The sequence below is a fragment of the Hypanus sabinus genome, chromosome 2 (assembly GCF_030144855.1).
Source record: "Hypanus sabinus isolate sHypSab1 chromosome 2, sHypSab1.hap1, whole genome shotgun sequence".
Taxonomy (NCBI): domain Eukaryota; kingdom Metazoa; phylum Chordata; class Chondrichthyes; order Myliobatiformes; family Dasyatidae; genus Hypanus; species Hypanus sabinus.
This window is the reverse complement of record NC_082707.1, coordinates 87,517,152-87,536,097: the sequence shown is the minus strand read 5'-3', so window position 1 is coordinate 87,536,097 and position 18,946 is coordinate 87,517,152. Positions and strand designations below refer to the sequence as shown.

At 42.9% G+C, this 18,946-nt stretch overlaps 1 protein-coding gene across 5 annotated transcripts in view; it reads left to right on the top strand.

The window, feature by feature from the left end:
• Nucleotides 1-18,946, top strand: part of kif1aa (kinesin family member 1Aa) — a 320,477-nt gene that overhangs the window by 244,841 nt on the left and 56,690 nt on the right. For all 5 annotated transcript variants that reach the window (XM_059949994.1, XM_059950017.1, XM_059950003.1 and 2 more), the window contains 8 exons: nucleotides 2,521-2,683; nucleotides 3,027-3,117; nucleotides 7,386-7,504; nucleotides 9,214-9,269; nucleotides 13,822-13,930; nucleotides 14,289-14,355; nucleotides 16,525-16,609; nucleotides 17,761-17,866. In XM_059949994.1, coding sequence (XP_059805977.1) covers nucleotides 2,521-2,683; nucleotides 3,027-3,117; nucleotides 7,386-7,504; nucleotides 9,214-9,269; nucleotides 13,822-13,930; nucleotides 14,289-14,355; nucleotides 16,525-16,609; nucleotides 17,761-17,866 — 796 coding nt within the window. The remainder of the gene's footprint in view (nucleotides 1-2,520; nucleotides 2,684-3,026; nucleotides 3,118-7,385; nucleotides 7,505-9,213; nucleotides 9,270-13,821; nucleotides 13,931-14,288; nucleotides 14,356-16,524; nucleotides 16,610-17,760; nucleotides 17,867-18,946) is intronic.

Genomic DNA, 18,946 nt, shown 5'->3' with positions numbered 1-18,946 from the left:
CAGTGTCCCATACACTTATTGTAGCAAAACTAATTACATACAGTATTTAACTCAGTATAAATATGATATGCATCTAAAATCACCCTCCCAAAAAGCATTAATAAATAGCTTTTAAAAAGTTCTTAAATAGTTTACTAAAGTGCATTGAGTGGTAACTTAAGCTCAGTCCTAACCCTGGCACTTTAACATGTCTTGCCCCTGGTGGTTGAATTGTAGAGCCGAATGGCGTTGGGGAGTAATGATCTCTTCATCCTGTCTGAGGAGCATTGCATTGACAGCAACCTGCTGCTGAAGCTGCTTCTCTGTCTCTGGATGGTGCTGTGCAGAGGATGTTCAGGGTTTTCCATGATTGACCGTAGCCTACTCAGCACCCTCCTCTCTGCCACCGATGTCATACTCTCCAGTTCTGTGCCCACGACAGAGCCCGCCTTCCTTACCAGCTTATTAAGATGTGAGGCGTCCCTCTTTTTAATGCTGCCTCCCCAGCACGCCACCACAAAGAAGAGGGCGCTCTCCACAACTGACCGATAGAACATCTTCAGCATCTCACTACAAACATTGAATGACGCCAGCCTTCTGAGGAAGTACAGTCGACTCTGTGCTTTCCTGCACAGGGCATCTGTGTTGGCAGTCCAGTCTAGCTTCTCGTCTAACTGCACTCCCAGATACTTGTATGTCTTAACCTGCTCCACACATTCTCCATTAATGACCACTGGCTCCATATGAGGCCGAGGTTTCCTAAAGTCCACCACCATCTCCTTGGTCTTGGTGATATTGAGACGCAGGTAGTCTGAGTTGCACCATATCACAAAGTCCTGTATCAGTTCCCTATACTCTTCCTCCTGGCCATTCCTGACACACCCCACTATCGCCGTGTCATCAGCGAACTTCTGCACATGGCAGGACTCCGAGGTATATTGGAAGTCTGATGTGTACAGGGTGAACAGGACCGGAGAGAGCACGGTCCCCTGCGGCGCTCCTGTGCTGCTGACCACCGTGTCAGACCTACAGTCTCCCAACCACACATACTGAGGCCTGTCTGTCAAGTAGTCCATTATCCAAGCCACCATGTGTGAGTCTACTCCCATCTCCATTAGTTTGTGCCTTAAGATCCTGGGCTGGATGGTGTTAAAGGCACTAGAGAAGTCCAGGAATGTAATCCTCACAGCACCACTGACCCTGTCCAGGTGAGAAAGGGATTTGTGCAGCAAGTACATGATAGCATCCTCCACTCCCACCTTCTCCTGATACGCAAACTGAAGAGGATCCTGGGCGTGCCCGGTTTGTGGCCTCAGATTCTGTATTATCAGCCGCTCCATGGTCTTCATCACGTGCGACGACAAAGCAACAGGTCTGAAGTCATTCATCTCCCTTGGTTGTTCTTCAATACTGGGACAATACAGGATGTTTTCCACTGTCTGGGTACTCTTCTCTGCTCCAGGCTCATGTTGAAGATGCGCTGAAGGGGTTCTCCCAGCTCAGACGCACAGGCCCTCAGTAATCGTGGGGATACTCCATCCGGTCCAGCCACCTTGCTGGTACAGATCTTCCTCAGTTGACCTTTCACCTGTGCAGCTGTAATCTTGGGCGTGGGTAAGGTCTCCTGTGAGTGGCTACTTTCCTGTGAGGGAAGTGAGAGGGAGGACGAGTAGAGAGACAAGCCTGGTGTGGAGTTCTGCGGTGAGGATGAGATTGTGCTGTCGAACCTATTGAAGAAGTTATTCAGCTGGTTCGCTTTCTCCACATCTCCACTTATGTTTGCCCCCCGCTTTGCACCGCATCCGGTGATGATCTTCATCCCGTCCCACACCTCCTTCATGCTTTTGTTCTAGCTTCCTCCTATACTGCTCCTTTGCCCCCCTGAGCTGTACTCTGAGTTCCTTCTGAACTCTTTTAAGCTCCAACTGATCGCCATCTTTAAAGGCCCTCTTCTTCTGGTTTAGGAGGCCTTTGATGTGGCTAGTGATCCAGGGCTTATTATTGGCTTATAATACAGGGTGTATTACAGTGTCAGTGGCAGAGGTCACTGCATTCAGTCTGGAGCGGTCCTGAGTCTAGGAAGCTGAGACTAGCTGTGCTCCTGACCTCTCTGGATACAGTGCAGCGTCTCCACCAAGGCCACTGAGGAGGTAGGAGGTAGGCAGTCAGGAAAGTTTGCAGTCACTGGACCGGTGGGGTGAGGCAGTGGTAGTGGGCAGCTGTCTAGGACTGTCCAAGCACTTGCTTTTGGAGTTGAGAGTTACATTGCTGTCTGCTGTGGTCAGGGTCATGACTGATGTAAGGCTTTGTAAGCAGCAGTACAGGATTTAGTCGTGAGTATGTTTAAGATGGCCTGCATGTCCTTACGTTATAAACAGGAACTTTCTCCATGTATGGTTAAAATAGTTATGGGCAAGAGTGAGACATGAACCTTTAACCCTCGCTATTTTAGGTATCCACTCCATCACCACCAACTTAAACCAGTTTTGACCTTGTGCAAGATTGGGGATAAATGTGTGTGGTTTTGTCTCCATTTTGCAGCCACTCAGGAGGAGCTGGAGAGTCCAGTGAAGTCACCGGTAGATGCACAGGTAGATGGTATAGTAGAACATCTCAGGATTGGCAGCAACTTCACTTTCAGAGTGACTGTCTTACAGGCATCAAGTATCTCAGCTGAATATGCCGACATCTTCTGCCAATTCAAGTAAGTATCCTGTAGAAGCACATTGCCATGCCTATGGATGGCAAAGTATTTGCCACTGAGAAGTGATCCATTTATCCCATTAAGAGATTCATCCCTTTATCGTGATGCCATAGTATCATCTTAACCACACCACTACCACCTTCTTAAAGCAATCTTAAGAGTTCTTGATTAGCAAGGTGGGGTGGGGAAGGGGTAAAATAGCCTAATGAAATCTTGAGATTTTGCCTATATTTGCAGCACCCCAAGAATCTGATATACTGAACCAGTACTATAACTAAATTGTACGTAATGCTTCCAACAAAGGTCTATCTGTGATTTTACTTCTTTTTTTACTTTGCTACAGTTTCATCCATCGCCAAGAGGAAGCCTTTTCAACAGAACCATTAAAAAACACAGGCCGAGGACCCCCACTTGGTTTCTATCACGTGCAGAATGTGAGTCGGTATTCTGGATGCCCGTGCAGTACTCTATCTAAACTGTAGGGGGTGTTAGTGAGATCTCACTGTGCAGTATTCTGTGCAGTCCTGGCCATCCAGCAGAAGCAAGACAATAACACTGATCCTCAAAGGACCAATTCTGTGCCCAGTTCCCTTTTAATCTCAGTGTACTTGTAGAATCTTTTAGAAGCTTCCTTTACATTTTCTGCCACAGTTATTTCATATCCTCCTTTTGCTCTCCTATTTTTTTTCTACAGTATGCCTCTATATCCCTTTCAATCTTTCAGGGACTTACTAAATCTCAGCTGCCTATGCTTGACATATGTCTCCTTTTCCCTGACCAGGGTTTCTTAAACCTTCTAGCTTTTCTCTTCGCTCTAACAGGAATGTTTTCAGTTCAGTTTCAGTTTATTGTCATTTAGAAACCACAAATGCAATGCAGTTAAAAAAATGAGACAACGTTCCTCCAGAATGATATCACAAAAGCACATGACATTCTGGAGGAACGTTGTCTCATTTTTTAACTGCATTGCATTTGTGGTTTCTAAATGACAATAAACTGAAGCTCCCAGATCTCACTTTCAAAAGCCTCCCACTTGCCTGAGGTTCCTTCACCTGCAGCCAGCGTTTCCCTGTCACCCTTTGCAAATTCCTGTAAAGTTAGTCTTGCCCCAGATTAAAACTTCAGCCTGTGATAGAGTCTTATCTTATCCCATGTAAAGACCGGGAGAGAGGGAAAAAACAGACAACCATGGGCTAGTTAACCTAAATGGTAATGACTTACAGAGATATTAATTGGGCTAGAACTATTCAGGTTGTGGGAAAGTATAGGCAGTTAAATGAGAGAGCATTGGTTTGGCTCAAGGTACATCCTATTTCCTAATTCAATGTGGAAAGTGACAAAGAGGTAATATTGGTAATATTGCTGATGTTGACCAGATGTTCAAGTGATGCTCAACAAAATATTATTCAATATGCTTCTTAGCAAATGCCCTTGCAATTAAAAGAGTAATGACAAAGCAGATCAGATTCAGGAAACTGAGAGTAGTGGGAAAGGGTAGCTTTTCAGACTCGTTTAAACTGGAGACACAAGAGAATGCAGATGCAGAAATCTGGGCAAACAAGCAAGATGCTAGAGGAACTCAGAAAGTTAGTCAACATCGGTGGAGGGAAATGAACGTTTGTCATTTCGAACAAAAAAGATGGAAAATGCAGTAAACAGTATGTGCAACAGTATAAAATACCAGGAGAACCTCACCAGCTTGCCATGAAAAATTTCATATTAAAGGCATAATTTATCCTGTTGATAATATTTAGTATGAAAAATGAGAGCCAAAACAAGCTAAGTTTTAAAGAGGCTGCAAGAATGTTTTCAAACGTTTTTGAAAGTGGTTGGACAAGTTGAGAAGTTTGTTAAGAGAGCATATGGTTATTTTTAGCAGCATGGAACACAAAAGCGAGGGATTCGTCCAGAATTCCTGTTAAAAATAGTTAGGGAAACTGCAGTATTGTGTTTATAATTACATGACATTCTGTAGATGCCAAAATTCTTAAACAACACACACAAAATGTTGGAGGCACTCAGCAAGTCAGGCAGCATTAGAAGATTGTCCACAGCAAGGCAGTGGACCCTGCTATATTGACAACAGCTGCCTCCAGTCTCAACCCAGACCCCCTCCAGACTGTCGTACCAGCTGTCTCCAGGCTGAGACCTTTCTCACTGTGGCCTACTGCTCCTCTTCTTCCACCACTGTCCCCCACCGTCCCATGGCCTATCGGTGTCCCCTCTACCCTTGCCCCCTTCATTCCTCTGAGCCCCTATTTTCCTCCCACCACACTTTCCCTGAACAGTCCAACACTCCTCTCTTATGTGATCCTTCCATGAACCCAGTTCCACCCTGTGCTATGCATTCACCATACTCTTTGCTTTACCCCTCTGTGAGGCAGAGTGTTCTGTCTTCAGCAAGGGCCTTATCTGTGTCCCCTTGCACCTCAATGAGTTCTGTGCCTGACATAATGACATAAGCTCTTTTTCTGTAACCTCCATCTCCCAGCCTACTTCTTTGATGAGAATTCCCACCGATGACACCTTCTCCTATCTTCAGCTCTGTTTTTCTGCGCCCCACATTAGCCTTCTGCCTGTTCTAGACCTTTTCATCTCTTAACTGCTGATGGGACATCAACTGTCTCAACTTCACCTTTCCTCTAGCCTATTCTAACCCAACCCCCCTCTGAACAGACAGCCTTCGCACTCTCTGCCTCAATCCCAAGCTCACCATTAAAACCCACAGACAAGGATTCTAGCAGGTTGACCTCTTCCTTGCTAAGGCTGTCAGACACCTCCTCTTACTTCACCAATGCACAAGACCCCACGAAGGAGCACCAGGCCATTGTTTCCCGCACTATCACCAACCTCATTAACTCTGGTGATGTCCTGTCCAGTTGCCACCAAACTCATGGCTCCTGTCCACTGCTTGATTCTAGTTCCTACCCAAGATCCACAAACCTAACTGTCCCAGTAGGCCTATTGATTCTGCATACTCCTGTCCCACTGAACTTATGTCCGTATACCTTGGCTCCATTTTGTTTCCCTTGGTTCAGTCTCTTCCTACCTACATCCGTGACACTTTACATGCTCTCCGTCACTTCAATTACTTTCTGTCCCCTGGCTCAGATTGCCTTATTTTTATTATGAACATCCAGTCCCTACACACTTCCATTCCCATCAGAAAAGATTTAAAGCTTTCTGCTTGTCCCTTGATAACAGAACTAACCAGTTTTTCTCCACCATCACCCTTTTCCATCTAGTAGAAATAGCCCTTACCCTCAACAATTTCTCTTTTGGCTTCTGCAACTTTCTCCAAACTAAAGGTATAGCAATGGGCACCTATATGGACCCTGGTTATGACTGCCTTTTCATTGGCTATGTAAAACAGTCCATGTCCCAAGCCTACACTGGATATACTCCCCAACTTTTCCTGACATGTTTGTCCATGGACTCTTCTACTGCCATGAAGGGTTCAAACTCAAGGTGGAGGAGCAGTACCTCATGTTCGGTCTGGTTAGCCTCCAGTCTGGTGGCCTGAACATCAATTTCTCCACATTCCAGTAAGTTCTTGCCATTCCATTGCTTCTTCTATTCACTCTCCATTTTGGTTACCCTCTTACCTCTTCTCCTTACCTGCCTTCTTGTTCCCCTCCTTTCCTTTCTTCCATGGTGCACTGTGCTCTCCAATCAGATTCCTTCTTTTACAGTCCACCTACCCCATCCTAGCTTCTCACATTACCCCCCTTCCCCACCCACCCACACATCATACACCTCACCTGGTCTCACCTATCAGCGTCCCCTCCCCCATCCTATTCTGGCTTTTGCCCCCTTCCTTACCAGTTCTGATGAAGGGACTTGGCCCAAAACATCCACTTTATTCATTCCCATGGATGCTGCTGAGTTCATCCAGCATTTTGTGCGTGTTACCTCTTTTTTGAATTATTCCTTTGATCTGGAAAAAAATCAGAAACCTAAAGCTTCTGCAGCAGTGTAATTGAAGGGGTCCTTGCATAAGTAAAGTTCCTCACCAGTTCTGATACCCTGAGTTACGTGGATCCTTTTAAATATTTATCTCCTGTGCTTGTGTTCTTTTAATCCACAACGTCAATACTTCTCCCCAACCTACCACAGCATTCATTTCCCCTTCCCTGTCATTTCCAAGCACTGTTGACTCAATCCACTAGGTGATGATCTGCTCCTCTGGACTCACTCACCCAACCCTTAACTGAAAGTCCCACACAACTCCCTTCCTCCTTGAGCCCGTAAAGCATGCAACATGTGTAGGGTTAAGCTTAAAATAGAAGACTCTTGATAGGGTTGTTGAATGGTGCACACATTGTTGGCCCACTGCATCAAACCACCAGGCTCCTGAGCTGCTGATCTGAAGTTTCACCATTGGAGGAGTTCGGGGACTAGAAGATCAAGGTTAAGGAAATTTGGGCAAATCAGAGATTGTGAATCATGGGCTTCAGGAGTTTGTGTTGAATGGGTAGCAACAATCAGAATCTGAGTGAGTTGAGGGTAGGTTGGCCTCCCAAGTAAACCAGACATCTTTAGCTCTATAATCTTTGCACATGCAGTATTGTAGAGTCATGCAGCAACCCAGTCCACGAGAGTGCACTCTGCTATCTGTCCTGTTAATGGCTGTAGCAGTCTGGAAACTTCATTCTTTTGTTTACATCTTGAAGTGTATTTGAAAGATTTATTCTTTTTACAGATTGCAGTGGAGGTGACCAAATCCTTCATAGAGTATATCAAGACCCAACCTATTGTCTTTGAGGTATTTGGACACTACCAACAGCATCCATTCCCGCCTCTCTGCAAGGACCTCATCAGGTACACTCTCCTGCTGTATATCACTCATAGCCACATTATCAAGAAACAAGTATCAGGATTAAATGTAGTAAGCAGATGCATTTACACATATTAAGAATTTGTTGTGTGTTGGTCAGGGCAGAGCATGTAACAAATAACACTAGCATTCAACAATTATAAAGAATTGCATAACATACAAAGAAGTGTATATAAATAAAAAGCTAGTATCTCATTCCTTGTAGCCAGAGAGGTTCTACATAATTCTTTAGTTTTACTTGTATTGTAGTGGGTGGGGAGGATCTAAGATTAGACTAACTGTTCAAGGACATGAAAGTCCAAATGTATATCAGCTAAGGAACAATACCTGATTGAAGGAGAGAAATCACCCCGTGTCTATGTTATCTATAGAATTTATCAGTGATACTCCTACTGTAGGCACTACACATAGGCCAAACATTAATTAAAAGCCTTCTTCTGAGGTACTGCTTCAGGTTGAAGATGACTTACTTCAGTTTTGTCAACTCTGAGGAATGGCCAACTCTTCAAATGGGTGGACAGTTTGTGAGATGGTGCACTGTTTCCATTGCTTGCATTAGTCTTTTGGTTTGGTCCAAGTGCATCCAGTCAAATATTCTCAATGTCATTAAGAATACTTCTCAATGTTGAGAGATCATGGCCCAAGGATTCTCAGGAATCAGTGAGGCTGTTGCAATTTTTTCAAGGATGTTTTAAGTGTATTCTTCAATCTTGTGCCCATCTGGTAATGGCTTCCTGTCACACTGCTCAGAAAAGAGTATCAATTTGGTTTGCCTGGTTTCAGGCCTGTGCACTGAAGACAAGTAGAACTAGGCTCTTAGCACTGGACATATTGCCTTAAAGAGGCTGTATAGTTCACTTATCCTTCTGTAACTTCAGGGGGTTTTTTGGAGACACCATTGCTGATATCTTGAAGTGTCTCCAGTAGGTAGTCCAGAAACACAAAGCCCTGGTTAGAACATAGCTGGTGTGCCTAGTTGTGTTCTGTTCACCACATCCTGGAAAGGTATAATCAGATGGAATGACGGATGAAATGCTGGAAAGATTCTTGAATTCCAACACCAATCATGAGAATGGGTAACAGAAGTTGCTATCTATTTGCTGAGACTTAGAATTGATCTCAGTTTTCAAGACAATAAAACTGACAGAGTGGATAGAGTCTATCCAGTGCTTGGCAGACTAGTAGCAGACACATAACAAAAACTGAGTCAGATCTTTTAGGAAGCAAGTTAAGAAAGTTCTGCAAGGAAGTTGGTAGAAGTTTGCTCCTGTCTTCTGCACATTCTGTTCAGGCAAAGTCAATCATTAATCAGAGATTGATACGTTTTATTGATAAAAATATTAAGGATTGGGGGCAAAAGTGAGAGGATAGTCGCAGATCAACCAAATTCTCATGAAACATTGTAAGAAGGTAAGAGTCTATGTACTGCTCTTCTGTTCCTATGAACAGCAGTTTAGTTGTCATGCCCCCATAGATTGCATTCATTCCTGGAGAAATTTTTTCTTTACATTTTGTCAGCCTCTGCATTAAACAGCTCAGCTGGGAATTCCACAGTGTAAAGTGCTCCAGGGAATGAATCATCAATTTATGGTACCACATGCTGATGTAATCTGGCTGGTGATCTTCTCTCAATAGACACCCGGCTTCATTCTACTAAAAGAGGTTTTCACCTATTTCTTTCTCCTTTTCTCAGCCCCTTAAGACCATCTCGACGGCAGTTCCCTCGGGTGATGCCCTTATCTAAACCAGGTGAGACAAATAAAGCTCTTCCATGCTTTTCTTCTGATCTGCATAGAAACACAGAGGCTGGATGTTAAGTAGGAAACTACATAAGACCATCCTTTACCCAATCATAAGCCATTTTACTGGCTTTCCAGATGTCCTTAAAAATGACTGTAGGCTCCCTAGTTTTGTAAACTAGGAGCTGAATTTCATTGCCATCACCAAAACTGAGTGATCACCAACTGGAGGTGTTGATCCTGCCACACCTGGGTCCCATGCCTATTGTGCTCAGTTTGCTCATCCTTCATCCAAAGAGGAGCTGGTTGCTTCTGGGAAACCACTGAGTTGGCAATCTCAGGATAGTAGGAAAAAGAATAAAAAAAGTATAATTGTAAAGATCTTGATTAACATGCTCAGAGAATGGATTTTGGAATGTCAGGAAGATCAAATGTGGGCAAACGCCAGTGATTAACATTGCAGGTTCCGCGACAACTCTTCCAATAACATTGTCGTTTTACTGCAGCCTTTCTGCACTGCCATGAGTGCAACTCCCAAAACCCCTCCCACCACATCTTTCTTAAGATGCCAACCTCTGACCTCAGAAACAATATACCACATCAACCCTCCTCACATGTTGCTAGGTGTGACTGTTACTGGAGAGCTGTCGCCAAGTTGCAGACCCATGATCCTGGCCATGCACCTTTCCATCGCAGGAGAATGCCAGCAGAGCTGATGACACACAGTGGAATAGGGTCAAAAGAAAGCAACCCTGTAGCTACCTCGTGCCCACCTCAGATAATAATTCATTTTATACTTTGAGCAGCACAGCACAGAGGCAGTGAGGATCGCAAGAGCTCAAAATGTACTTTGGATGGAAAGTTTAACCAAAGGTTCCAGAAATGGTCATATTGACCATATTAACCAAGTCTAGTGCAACTTACTTGCCAGACTGGTGAGAGCAGTTGTTCCTCATGTGATATTAGACATGGTTCATGGTTCTACACTGCCACCTTACCTGAGAAGTGCACTATTCTTACCAAGTACTATCAGGGCGGGTAACTGGTTGTGGCTCTGGCCTCAGTCCCCAAAGTAAAAGTGCCTGAAATCAGAGATATTTCCTAGGGCTGGATAATATCCAAGGTCAGCACTAAGGTTTTCTCTAGCACTTGGAGGAGTGGGAATACTAACATGTTTTCCTTTCTTCATTAGACAGCCCATCAGAGTTGATGCAATGTCATGATGTCTGTTGTTTTCTGTTTCCATTACACATCTGGCAGAGAACGAGAAAGCACTTGTTTTGATTAGACACCTGATGCCTAATGGGTTGAGCCTTCCGTTCCTGGATTCGCTGTCCATGCACGCCATGTCTGCTGCTAGTGTTGCTGTTTCCTATCTCTCCGAGGAGGAGGATTATGCTCCCCTGCCCCTCCCCAATTACCCTGGCTGTGCTGTCAGGAAAGCCCAGGCACATGGTTCGTAATAATGGAGCCTGTTGGAAGTCTCTTTGATTGGATACTTTGCCCATTATCGGTGGCTAATTCATCGCCTAATCCCAGAACAATTAAAATGCTCTTGGTACTTCTCACTACGGTACAGTAAAACTCGAATAATCCGGTATCCTCAGGGCTTTGCTGCAATCAAATACGTTTCCCAGATAACTGGATATTACTCCTTTTAGTCCAAGATACTGTTAATTATTTTTTTTAAAATTTATTACACAATAATGCATTAACTTCTCTAATGAACTCAGTGAGTTTAAGCAGAATGGGAAACAGAGCCCCATTGAATTTAAAGGGAGCACGAGAACCAGGATTCAGTCAGTAAAAGTTTGGCAAAGATCAATACAAACTGACTCCAACAAGCTCTTTGCACCCTGGATCCAGCTGCAAACCCAACCTCATGTCTCTGACTGAGGCGTTCTCCACCCTGACCAGGGCTCCAGCTGCATGCCCAGCCTGTGCATCCAGTAATATACAACCAACTTCAGAAGCATGTGGATGCATGGATGAATACTGATGCTGTAGTGTACTAACAAGTGAGGCAAAACCAATGGAATTTCCAAACAATTGGATACCAGATCTTTGGCGTTTTGCTGTACCTAATTCATCTCCACCATGGATAACTCATCTTCCCCACTTCCTGTCGTTTATGAATATGAACTCTAACTCACAAACTCAGGACATTTTTCTTCCCACTGAACATATAATATAGTGGTCCACTCTCCTCTCCTATCAGGTTTCTTCTTCTCCAGTGCTTCACCTTTCCCATCTACCCGGCTTCACCTATCACCTTCTAGCTTGTCCTCCTTCCTTTCCCCCACTTTTTTATTTTGGCATCTTCCTCCTTTCTTTCCCGTCTTGATAAAGGGTCTCAGCCCAAAATGTCAACTGTTTATTCATTTCCATGGAAGATGCCAGACAGGCTCGGTTCCTCCAGCATTTGTGTGTGTTGCTCTGGATTTCCAGCATCTGCAGAATCTCTTGTGTTTACAATGTAGACCCTCACATTGGTAGGAAGTGGCTGTAATCAGAAACTGCCATGCATTCTTCCTTTCCCCTTTCTTCTGTTCTTTGATTTGGACCAGACAAAGAAAAGCATTCTTTTTCTGGTGGAACTTCAATCTGTAAATTTCAGCATCCTCCCTAGAGAAGAGTATTTTTTTCTGCGGGCTCCCAAGTATTGATACATGAGGACCTATCAATCTGTTTGCTTGTATAAAATGCTGATCCCCGGTTTGTCCAACTCACTTCCCTTGCCCCTGGTGATGTACCCAATTCAAAGCCACTTCCCATAGGACACAACAGTGTGTCATTTCTCAGTCCTGTGCCCTTGTGTTTCACTCAGTAACAAACAACAGTGGACAGGAGTGTGCAGCAAAATCAAAAATAGATATGACTTCAGAAAAGAATTGGCATATTTGATATTGATGCTAGTGTTGGGGTTTCTTTATAAGCCTAAGCAGAACCTAAGATGGAGTATTTCCCTAAGGTTTATGTCAAATCAGTGATGAACAAAGTTGAGGTTTGTTTTTAAAGGCAACAAAAGAGAGGTCCTTGGTGCCTCTTCCCAATGGAAAACAAGGCTGAAGCGTTAGAAGGCACCAAATTTACAATTGAAAGCCAAAAATATACAGATTCACGATTGAGCTGTTTTGGAGCCAATCGTATCTTGTAAGACAATGCACACTGAGTCCATTGCTGTTATTCAATCACACTCAACTGTTGTCCTTTTATTTAAGTATGTTATTTTTGATTCAAGAAACCTCAGATATCAACTGAGTGCCCTTGGTCAATGGTCAGGGGTAAGAATATCTGTTCCAATCATCCTCTGATGTGATTGAATCTTTCATCGTGTGAGATAATCTCAGCAAGGGAGGTTATTCTTTCAGAGGAAAAGGGAAGGGAAGCTGAAAATCATATAGATTGCATTATTATACAGAGAGGAATGCGTACTTAGTGGTGGGATTTAGCAGTTTGGATTTCTAATTGAAGTAAACAAGTCCCAGAGCAAAAGCCAAAATTCTCTGCAATTTTTTTCAATTTAATTCTTTTAGTTCTAATTCACTCTGACAAGAACTGGAGAGGAAGGTGGAGTGTGATGTCACAAGAAAGTGCTGCTAACAAGAACTCATTTTAATTCTAATTAGTATTAGGTTTGTTGGATGACTAATTCAACACAAGCATGTGGAATAGTGAAGTTCTCAGGTTTGATGGAACCTCTGAATAAAATCATACTTCTGGCACATTTTTTAAATTTATCAATGTGTGAATCACCCTTAAAAATCCACAATCAGAAAGATAGAATGTATGTGAATATAGGTGAGATTAGTCAGTGCTGTGTGTTGTGTGGTCTTTATTCTTAACTCTCCTGTTTGCCTGCTGTGTTTTGTTTCATTTTTGATCTTACATAAGGCAGTGAGCTTTTGTTTGATTGTCAGTAGCATTTTGTGTGATATGAATCTTTCATCGCCCTGTGAATCTAATCTCTAAACTGCTGTAAGGTCCTAAGAAATGTCTGTCTCCTTTAGTTGGCCAACTGCCATAGAAATCTATGATGTAGAAGGAGATAATTAACTCAACATGCCCATGGACTCCAGGTTAAATCCTTACTCCCAGTCCTTGGTCTTTGGCCCTTACAGTTACTTCAAGTACCCATCCAGGTATGTTATCTAGATACGAGAGAGGGTTCTGCCTCCAGCAGCCTGACCTCTTCAGGATTAAATATTTTTTCCTTCACTCCCTAAATCCCCTGCTAAGGAAGACTTTTTTAATGTTTATGTCGCCCATAATTTAAATTTCTCTTCAGACTCCCTTGTTTCAAAATAATCCCAGCCAAGTTATTCCCTCTGATTACCAACTGGAAAAGAATGTTAAAGTAATGATAGAATTGAACCTGTCACTAATTGCCTTTTGAAAAATAAAGTAAAGATCAGTTCCTAATTTGCATGCCAACTTTGCAACTGAGCAAACCAGCAGTTTTTTGAACAGATACTATTGGAAGCTGATGATAGCTCCATTTGCAAGCTTTGGGCTCACTCTTGGTTGTTTCCATTGCCTTGACTAATGAATTTTATTTCCAGTGCCAGCAACCAAGTTAAGCACCATGAGCCGACCCACGGCAGGGCAGTGTCAGGGCAAGTATGACCTGCTGGTATTCTTCGAGATCTGTGAGCTGGAGGCTACTGGAGAGTAAGTACCATCACCCATTGCAGTATATAACATGAAAAACAACTTGTTAAGCTCAAGTTCCAGCTTCAAAGTTACTCATCAGACCAGATTTTCAAGGCTGCATGTCAAATTCAAGTTTATTTTCATATGCACAAGTACAGTACATGTATGCACAGATGCAAAGAAAAACTTGCATCAACGTCATAGGCACATGGCATCAGAGATAACTTTCACAAGAAAAACGTAAATTAAACGTAATTATATCAGAAAGAAAACAAAAAAGTCTATTGTAGTGCAAAGCGAACATTTCCTTTAATGTTTGCTTGCTTTGGATAGGCAGCAGACTGTAGAACACAATGTCTCCCTTTTCCTTTTGCAGGTATATTCCCGCTGTAGTCGACCACAGAGGTGGAATGCCCTGTCATGGAACTTTCTTACTACACCAGGTACTACCATATAGTCTCAAATGAGTTAGACTCTTAAGTTTCAGAAAACTTTATTCTTTTATACGCGTCTCCCCTTCAACAACCCTTTGCTTTGAATGAAAACTGATCCATGTTAATAAAGACATGTCAAATTATCAGGTCACAGGTGGTGACAATCATCTCATTTTTGGGTCCCCCACTGGGAGCTTCAGCATTCGTATTTCACATCAATACCGTTCATCTGAACTGAGGAGAGCTAGAGGTCAAAAGTTTTAAGTTGCAGAGGAAGGGAAGGGGAGAGGGCGCAGGTATGATGGTCTGTCAAAGGCAGGAGAGATATCAGAAGAGTGGTGGTGGAAGATAATCAGAACTAAAGACTAATGGTTAACATAAGGTAAGTGTAAGGGAACTGCAAATAGCACGGGGCAATAAATTCTGGGGGAAAAATTAGGAGAGTGACAAAAACTGCGCCTGGAGCTGTGCAATAGAAGGCTGAAATGGCTGAATAGCTGAAATTCAGTGTTAAGCCTAAAGGTTATTATATGCCTTGTTGGGAGGTACTGTAAATCGTTCTGCAGGATCTCACCAACACTTTGCATTCAGAAATGTTTCCCAACCTGTAGAAATTTCCCAGCGATTCATTCTTTGTTGCAAAAGGTGAGTACTTCTCCTCGAGCTTACATCGAGTTCCTTTGTAACAGTGTAGAACATGGAAGAGAGAACAGTCTTTGCTCAGTCAAGAGAGTTTTGTTTATATACCCCACCATTTCCAGTTCTGAAGCACTCTGGGAAGGAGTCCCATTGCCCAGGATTAGTGGGAGGTCTAGACGGTGTGATCATAGGTGAATGTGCATGATTGTTAGATAGAGGATCAACAATTTGATGTGCTGGCAGTAGGGGCTGATGTTGGATTACTTAGTCTACAGTCATTTGTCAAGATTCAAGATGGACACATCAGTTGTTATGGAGTGTGATGGGTAAAGGTGGTTATGGTGGCTGCAGTTGGTAGTCAGGGGACCAGGTGTAATGATACACTTATAGTAGATGATGTCAATTGTCATGGGGTACAGTCAGTAGATTGGTAGTGAGGGATGTCGACAGACATGGAGTGCAGTTAGTTGTTGGGGTGGTCAACATGAGGTGTGTTCAGTAGTAAGGGGTTGTGAATATTTGAGGGAATTTCCAGTATGTTCAGAATTTAACAACAGGATTTAGAAATGTCATGAACTGATGGTAACAACGGGGCTCCCTTGCAATGTGAATTGGATTGCAAATGTTTTTTCTTTCATTTTCGTTAGTTGTTCTAAACCCCTTCGCAGTTCTGGCGGAAAATGGGACATCTTGTTGGATGAGTCATTCTTTAGCAATTTCTAAATTCTGACCTGCCCTCTCTGTATTCTAGCTCATAGCGCCTCTCTGTCTGTATGACCAGTCTTACTTTGATCCCAGTTTTGAGCCTCCTCTTGTTTCATCCAACCTCCATTTGCACAGTGGGAGGGAAGGCCACTCCAGCCTGCACCCCACCCCAGTGTGCGACCCACTGGCAAATCAATGTGAGTGTGAAATAGATGCGTGGTGTTGAGCAGAAGTGAGCTCGGGGTGAGAACTGCTGTGAATTCCCTATTGTGGGTAACAAAGAAAAATCCATTGAACAAAATTCACTCTTGCAATCAAGTAAATAAGAATTAAGCAAGGAGCAATGTAATCTAGTGAGCTTGTATATTGTTACAGAGATAACTGAGTTACATTTTGCAAATGTAACCCTCTGGTATGGAGCTTTATTCAATAGGAGCACATATAGATGCTGTCACATGCAGGTAGCCTGACAGTGGGAGATGTTGTCAAAGCCAGGCATTGTAAGGGGAGTATATAAGTACACGTTTTTATCAGAGCAGTAGAACTTTTGAGTGTGGTTAAATCACATTATGATAGAAACAGCCCAAAGTAATTTCAGACTTACTGTGTGACATTCTTTTACACAGAACAGCTCACATTTGCAACAGGTTCCTACAGTTGAATGAGAGAGCTTTAATATCATGGTCGTAAGAACGTAATGTTTGTGTATTCTTCTTTCCCAGTACCCAGACCTTCCATGTGGAGACTGTCGCAAGCCATAAATCTTTGTCATAGTAGGATTAGAATTAAGTGACTCAAGCAACTAATGTCAGTCCTATTGTCTGTTTATGATAGGGAATCCAGAGGAGGATAACGGTGACGATCGTGCATGAGACTGGAAGTGATATACATTGGAAGGAAGTGCGAGAGTTGGTTGTAGGTAAGTAGGGAGAAAAGCAATTAGCGCAAAGATCAAGTTATCTAATCGGCCTTACAAATCAAAAGGTAGAGGTTGAATTAAAAAAAAGCCCAAAATAGTGATAGCAGCTTGTATTAGACAGCAGCTTCAATTTAGGAAATCATGCCAGGCAACTTTACAGACCCATTGTCAGACAAAACTTGGCATCACGGAAGGGACGTTGGGCAAGATGACATCAACGTCTTGTGTAAATTGCAAACTCTGCCACCTAATCTTCTAACTCAATGATGGGACTCAGCTGTCTCTTCAACTACTCTTGCTAATTTGGGGCAGATTTGTTCTCTAATGCAAGTGCTGGGGGGATTTCTGGGGACAGTGCCACATGCCTCTGACAATCCAACAATCCTATGCCATCAGTATAGGACACTGAGGCAGGGATTAATAGTGTAAAACAAGAAGAACAATACCTCTCTCAGAAATCAAGCTGCACCCTTCATAAACCACAAATGCATGGTTGAATTTTGCAACTATGATCTTATTTGCATGGAATTCACCAAATGAGATCACTGTGCACACCTAATGCCTCTTGGAAATGACCCTACACTTTAATTATCCATGCAGGGAGATATTAATTAAGTTCCTATTAAACAGTAAGTGCAACTATCAATAAAATTTCTCCACCTGTGTGTTTCCCAGTATTGTTGGGCAAGAGTAAATATTGGTCAAGATACCAGGCAGAGTTCCTGCATTCGTCTGGGTCATAAAGTCCTAACACCATTAGAATGATTCAAAATGGGAGTCAGGAGATTTGATGCTTCACTTGAAGAATGGATTCTCCACTGGCTCAGTGCTTCTTCCACTTACAAGGTTGCATGTCAAATCAGTGTAGTCAAGCTAAACTTCACATTTATAGAGACAGAGCCAAGGGTACAACCTCTGGAGCACTGCTGAGAAACCCAGTGCAGTGGCTGATCTTCCAACCGTCTGAGCTTTCACCCTGTGACATGTCGAACTGTGTCGATAGTAAGGGAAGAGATGAACTTAAATTCCAAGAATAGGTGAACTTGTGAAGTAACCACAGAAGTCCACTACTCAATCGAAATAGTGCGGATGGGGAATGGGATGTGCTTTCTCTGCCCTCAGTAACCAGGCGAATATTGTCTCTTCCTCAGGTCGGATCCGGAACACTCCAGAGTCAGATGATTCTGTCATCGATCCCAACATCCTGTCCTTGAATATTTTAACGGCAGGCTACACACATCCATCCCTGGAGGATCGGTAGGTTAGACACTGAGCATTGGGCAGAGAGTGAATCATTTGTGCCCACCTTGAAGCTGCCAGCATTTAACACACTGCAAAATAATGTCCAGGCCGTTCCTCTTCTCTTAGATTCCCAGGGCTCTCACTTACGTCTTTTCCCTCTTACAACCCATGTCTCTGCCTCTGCGTCATTATTCTTTGGTTCAAGTCAAACATCCCAACAGTTATTCCTGCTTCAGAACTGCCCTCTTTAGCTCTCCACTCTGAAACAGAGATTGCTCGTCCATGAGGTACAACATAAGGTTAATTGAGTAAAACTTTCACTAACGTGTAAAGCATTCCCCAGATTAAATAAAGAAAGTGGTTCTAGGCTGTGTATTACCAGATGGACCAAGGTAATGGCTAGACAGATACAAGGGAAACCTCACTCTGCATTGTCCCAGTTACACAACCATCAGATACACAACAGTTGAATACTGACTAACTCTCCCTCTACCATTCCATCATCTGACATTTCCAGATTAGATTCCAGATATAGAGAGTTCAAATCCTTCTTGCATTCCCCCAGTAAACATTCCGTCAATGGATGTATCATGAATTAAGATTAAGGGAAAGTTTTGCATCAAACCCATGCTGTTCCTTACCTAAGAGTGATACGACAGGAATTCTGATACCATATAATGATTTACTTTAGTATAGTGAGTACTTGTGTGCAGACAGTTCAAAGTATGAAAAATATTAAAAAAACAATACCATTGAGAAGACATTATTACTTAATTCACAAAATGATTGGCACTTTCAAAGCATTATTGAATCTAAACCATTGCCATCATTTTGTGAGCTTGGAGTGTTGATTTCAATTCAGTAAATGCCTAAATGGTTTCTATTTCAACATGTTGGGGATTGGTGACTTCTCAGTGTTCCCTTTGCAAAATTGGTTTGTGCTTTACATTCCTTGGCAATGGTTTAAAACAAAAGAATTATGTTATTTTACTGTTAATCAGACCAGAACTGATAGAGGTCTGAAGAGCAATGGAACTAATAATCCCTCCAATTTTGCAACTAGCTGCAAAGTACATATTCTCCTGTACCACCATC